The 5,000-nt window shown below is 55.7% G+C and overlaps 1 protein-coding gene across 1 annotated transcript in view; it reads right to left on the bottom strand.

The window, feature by feature from the left end:
- tufm (Tu translation elongation factor, mitochondrial) overlaps positions 1–2,143 on the bottom strand; it is a gene marked incomplete at its 5' end in the record, with an annotated part of 13,568 nt that extends 11,425 nt beyond the window's left edge. The window contains one exon of the mRNA XM_080185271.1: positions 1,977–2,143. Coding sequence (XP_080041397.1) covers positions 1,977–2,143 — 167 coding nt within the window. The remainder of the gene's footprint in view (positions 1–1,976) is intronic.
- Positions 2,144–5,000: the final 2,857 nt, after the last annotated feature.

Here is a 5,000-nt window from a genome sequence, read left to right as displayed (position 1 = left end):
AGGGAGGGAGACACAGAGAGAGAGAGAGAGGGAGGGAGACACAGAGAGAGAGAGAGAGAGGGAGGGAGACACAGAGAGAGAGAGAGAGAGAGGGAGGGAGACACAGAGAGAGAGAGAGGGAGGGAGGGAGACACAGAGAGAGAGAGAGGGAGACACAGGGAGAGAGGGAGAGAGACACAGAGAGAGAGGGAGAGAGTGTGAGCGCGAGGGAGTGCAAGTGAGAGCGCACGGGGGGGGGCCCCTCCAGAACGGGGGCGGTCACTCCATCACTCGCGCTGAGGTTTCCAGGTCCAACGCGAGCCCGCGGCTAATCCCTGACCTATCTCCACCTGCCCCCCAACCTCCCCCATTGGGGTCACAACTGCACTGATTCTAAAATTAACCATCGCTCCCCCTGCGATCCTCGGGGAGGGAGTTCCAAACTTCTCCCTGGCCTCCGCATCAAAAAACATTCCACAGTTTCACCCCTCAAGTCTCGGTGTCGATATACAGATGGGGGCTCCCTGTTCCTGCATTCCCCCCTGAACCAGAAGAAACATGGCATGGGATCCTCGGGGCTGTGGCCTTGTGGATCCAGAACTGGCTGGGCCCCGCAGAAGGCAGAGAGTGGTTGTGGAGGGGCCTTTCTCTGCATGGAGGTCGGTCACCCAATGGAGTGCCCCAGGGATCTGTCCCAGGACCCTTACTCTCTCTGTGATAAACGACCTGGATGAGGAAGTGGAGGGATGGGTTGGTAAGCTTGCCGACGATACGAAGGTTGGTGGTGTTGTGGATGGTCTGGAGGGACGTCAGAAGTTGCAGCGAGACATCGACAGGATGCAAGACTGGGCGGAGAAGTGGCAGATGGACTTCAACGCGGATAAATGTGTAGTGGTCCATTTTGGCAGGTCCAATGGGATGAAGGGGTACAATATCAAGGGTAGGAGTCTTAGCAGTGTTGAGGATCAGAAGGATCTTGGGGTCCAGTCCACAGGACTCTGAAATCGGCCTCGCAGGTGGAGGATGTGGTTAAGAAGGCGTCTGGGCTTCATCACTCGAGGGATTGAGTTTCGGAGTCGGGAGATAAAGCTCCAGCTTTATAAGACCCTGGTCAGACCCCACTTGGAGAACTGTGCTCAGTTCTTGTCCCCTCACTACAGGAAGGATGTGGAAGCTATTGAGAGGGTGCAGAGGAGATTTACAAGGATGTTACCTGGATTGGGGAGGCATGCCTTATGAGGATAGGTCGAGGGAGCTCGGTCTCTTCTCCCTGGAGAGACGAAGGATGAGGGGGTGACCTGATAGAGGTTTATAAGGTGTTGAGAGGAATAGATAGGGTGGATTCTCAGAGGCTATTTCCCAGGGCTGAAATGGTCACTACGAGAGGACACAGGTTTAAGGTGCTGGGGAGCAGGTACAGAGGAGATGTCAGGGGTAAGTTTCTCACTCAGAGGGTGGTGAGTGAGTGGAATCGGCTGCTGTTGGTGGTGGTGGAGGCGAACTCACTGGGGTCATTTAAGAGACTTCCGGATGAGTACGTGGGATTTAATAGGATTGAAGGTTTATAGATAAGCTCAGTAGGTCGGGATATCATTGGCGCAACTTGTGGGCCGAAGGGCCTGTTTGTGCTGCAGTTTTCCTACGTACGTAACAGTTTCTCTCTCTCTCTGTCCATCCTATCCAGTTCCCCCGAACATCCTGAAATCTCCTGCCCAATCGCTCCCCTTCCGAACCTCCCGAATTCTGGGGGATACCACGCGTTGTAGCGTTCAAAGCCCCCACCATTTTCACTTCGCCATTTCAGTCGAGGCAAGTTACTGCTTAAGTCCCGCTATTTTCTCCATCGCTTTGGAGATCCAGTCGGGTGCAAGACTAGGATATTTTAATATACACCCCCCACCACGTCAGGGAATTACGGAACCCCGCTCCCCCCACTAGCGCTTCTCACTCTCTGCCTCACCCACCACACCCCCCCACCCCCCACCCTCCCACCGCACCTTGACATAGTCCGCATGCCCCGGGCAGTCAGTGTGTGCGTAGTGTCGGTTCGGGGTGGTGTATTCCACGTGGGAGGCGTTGATGGTTATCCCACGGGCTTTCTCCTCGGGCGCGTTGTCAATGTCCTCGTACTTCTTGAATTTCGCCCCACCAGCCTCTGCGAGAACTGCGGGGGGGGGGGGGAGGCGGAAAAGGAGGGGCAACACCTGGTTACACAGTGCGAAGGTGCAGTACAAATCTCCCCCCACCAAACCACCCCCTCTCATCCCTGTTCCCCAGGCACCGGCTACCCCTCACACAACCCCCTCCTCCGACTACCCTCAGCGGTAGTGGGAGGGTCCCTCTCCACCTTCCCACTACCACTCCCCCTCTTTCCGGCTCACCCTCACCTTCTCCACCTGCCCCCCATCTCTCACTCTCTCTCCCCAATTCCCCCTCTCCCTCACTCCGTCCGTCGCTCCCCTGCCCCCCCTCGCCACCTGTCAATCTCCCTCTCCACCTCTCACACCCTATCTCACTCTCCTTCCCCCCCCACTTTATGTCCCCCCCCTCATCCTTTTCTCACCCCCTCTATCTCCCCCTTTCTCTTTCCCCACTCTCTCACTCCACATGCCCCCCTCTGTCTTTCTCCAGCCCTCTCCCCCTTCTCGACTTTCTATCTCACTCCGCCTCTAGCACCCTCTCTCTAGTCCCTCGTCCCCCTCTATCTCCCCCCACCGTCTCTCGACACACCCCCCCCCCACCTCGTCTCTCCGCCTCGCACCCCCCCCTTCTCCTGAGGGTTGTGGGGTATATCAGAGTGTTACGGCGAGGGGTGTGGGGTATATCAGAGTGTTACGGCGAGGGGTGTGGGGTATATCAGAGTGTTACGGCGAGGGGTGTGGGGTATATCAGAGTGTTACGGCGAGGGGTGTGGGGTATATCAGAGTGTTACGGCGAGGGGTGTGGGGTATATCAGAGTGTTACGGCGAGGGGTGTGGGGTATATCAGAGTGTTACGGCGAGGGGTGTGGGGTATATCAGAGTGTTACGGCGAGGGGTGTGGGGTATATCAGAGTGTTACGGCGAGGGGTGTGGGGTATATCAGAGTGTTACGGCGAGGGGTGTGGGTATATCAGAGTGTTACGGCGAGGGGTGTGGGGTATATCAGAGTGTTACGGCGAGGGGTGTGGGGTATATCAGAGTGTTACGGCGAGGGGTGTGGGGTATATCAGAGTGTTACGGCGAGGGGTGTGGGGTATATCAGAGTGTTACGGCGAGGGGTGTGGGGTATATCAGAGTGTTACGGCGAGGGGTGTGGGGTATATCAGAGTGTTACGGCGAGGGGTGTGGGGTATATCAGAGTGTTACGGCGAGGGGTGTGGGGTATATCAGAGTGTTACGGCGAGGGGTGTGGGGTATATCAGAGTGTTACGGCGAGGGGTGTGGGGTATATCAGAGTGTTACGGCGAGGGGTGTGGGGTATATCAGAGTGTTACGGCGAGGGGTGTGGGGTATATCAGAGTGTTACGGCGAGGGGTGTGGGGTATATCAGAGTGTTACGGCGAGGGGTGTGGGGTATATCAGAGTGTTACGGCGAGGGGTGTGGGGTATATCAGAGTGTTACGGCGAGGGGTGTGGGGTATATCAGAGTGTTACGGCGAGGGGTGTGGGGTATATCAGAGTGTTACGGCGAGGGGTGTGGGGTATATCAGAGTGTTACGGCGAGGGGTGTGGGGTATATCAGAGTGTTACGGCGAGGGGTGTGGGGTATATCAGAGTGTTACGGCGAGGGGTGTGGGGTATATCAGAGTGTTACGGCGAGGGGTGTGGGGTATATCAGAGTGTTACGGCGAGGGGTGTGGGGTATATCAGAGTGTTACGGCGAGGGGTGTGGGGTATATCAGAGTGTTACGGCGAGGGGTGTGGGGTATATCAGAGTGTTACGGCGAGGGGTGTGGGGTATATCAGAGTGTTACGGCGAGGGGTGTGGGGTATATCAGAGTGTTACGGCGAGGGGTGTGGGGTATATCAGAGTGTTACGGCGAGGGGTGTGGGGTATATCAGAGTGTTACGGCGAGGGGTGTGGGGGATATCAGAGTGTTACGGCGAGGGGTGTGGGGGATATCAGAGTGTTACAGTGCGGGGTGTGGGATATATCAGAGTGTTACGGCGAGGGGTGTGGGGTATATCAGAGTGTTACGGCGAGGGGTGTGGGATATATCAGAGTGTTACAGCGAGGGGTGTGGGGTATATCAGAGAGTTACAGCGAGGGGTGTGGGGTATATCAGAGTGTTACAGTGCGGGGTGTGGGATATATCAGAGTGTTACAGTGAGGGGTGTGGGGGATATCAGAGTGTTACAGTGAGGGGTGTGGGGTATATCAGAGTGTTACAGTGAGGGGTGTGGGGTATATCAGAGTGTTACAGTGCGGGGTGTGGGATATATCAGAGTGTTACAGTGAGGGGTGTGGGGTATATCAGAGTGTTACAGTGAGGGGTGTGGGGTATATCAGAGTGTTACAGTGAGGGGTGTGGGGTATATCAGAGTGTTACAGTGAGGGGTGTGGGGTATATCAGAGTGTTACAGTGCGGGGTGTGGGGGATATCAGAGTGTTACAGTGCGGGGTGTGGGATATATCAGAGTGTTACAGTGAGGGGTGTGGGGTATATCAGAGTGTTACAGTGCGGGGTGGGGGATATATCAGAGTGTTACAGTGAGGGGTGTGGGATATATCAGAGTGTTACAGTGTGGGGATATATCAGAGTGTTACAGTGTGGGGTATATCAGAGTGTTACAGTGAGGGGTGTGGGGTATATCAGAGTGTTACAGTGAGGGGGTGTGGGGATATATCAGAGTGTTACAGTGAGGGGTGTGGGGTATATCAGAGTGTTACAGTGAGGGGTGTGGGGTATATCAGAGTGTTACAGTGAGGGGTGTGGGGTATATCAGAGTGTTACAGTGCGGGGTGTGGGGGATATCAGAGTGTTACAGTGCGGGGTGTGGGGGATATCAGAGTGTTACAGTGCGGGGTGTGGGGGATAT

The sequence above is a fragment of the Carcharhinus amblyrhynchos genome, unplaced genomic scaffold (genome assembly GCF_965287045.1).
Source record: "Carcharhinus amblyrhynchos unplaced genomic scaffold, sCarAmb.v2.hapA chromosome_1461, whole genome shotgun sequence".
In the NCBI taxonomy this organism is placed as follows: domain Eukaryota; kingdom Metazoa; phylum Chordata; class Chondrichthyes; order Carcharhiniformes; family Carcharhinidae; genus Carcharhinus; species Carcharhinus amblyrhynchos.
This window is presented reverse-complemented; position numbering and strand designations above follow the sequence as displayed.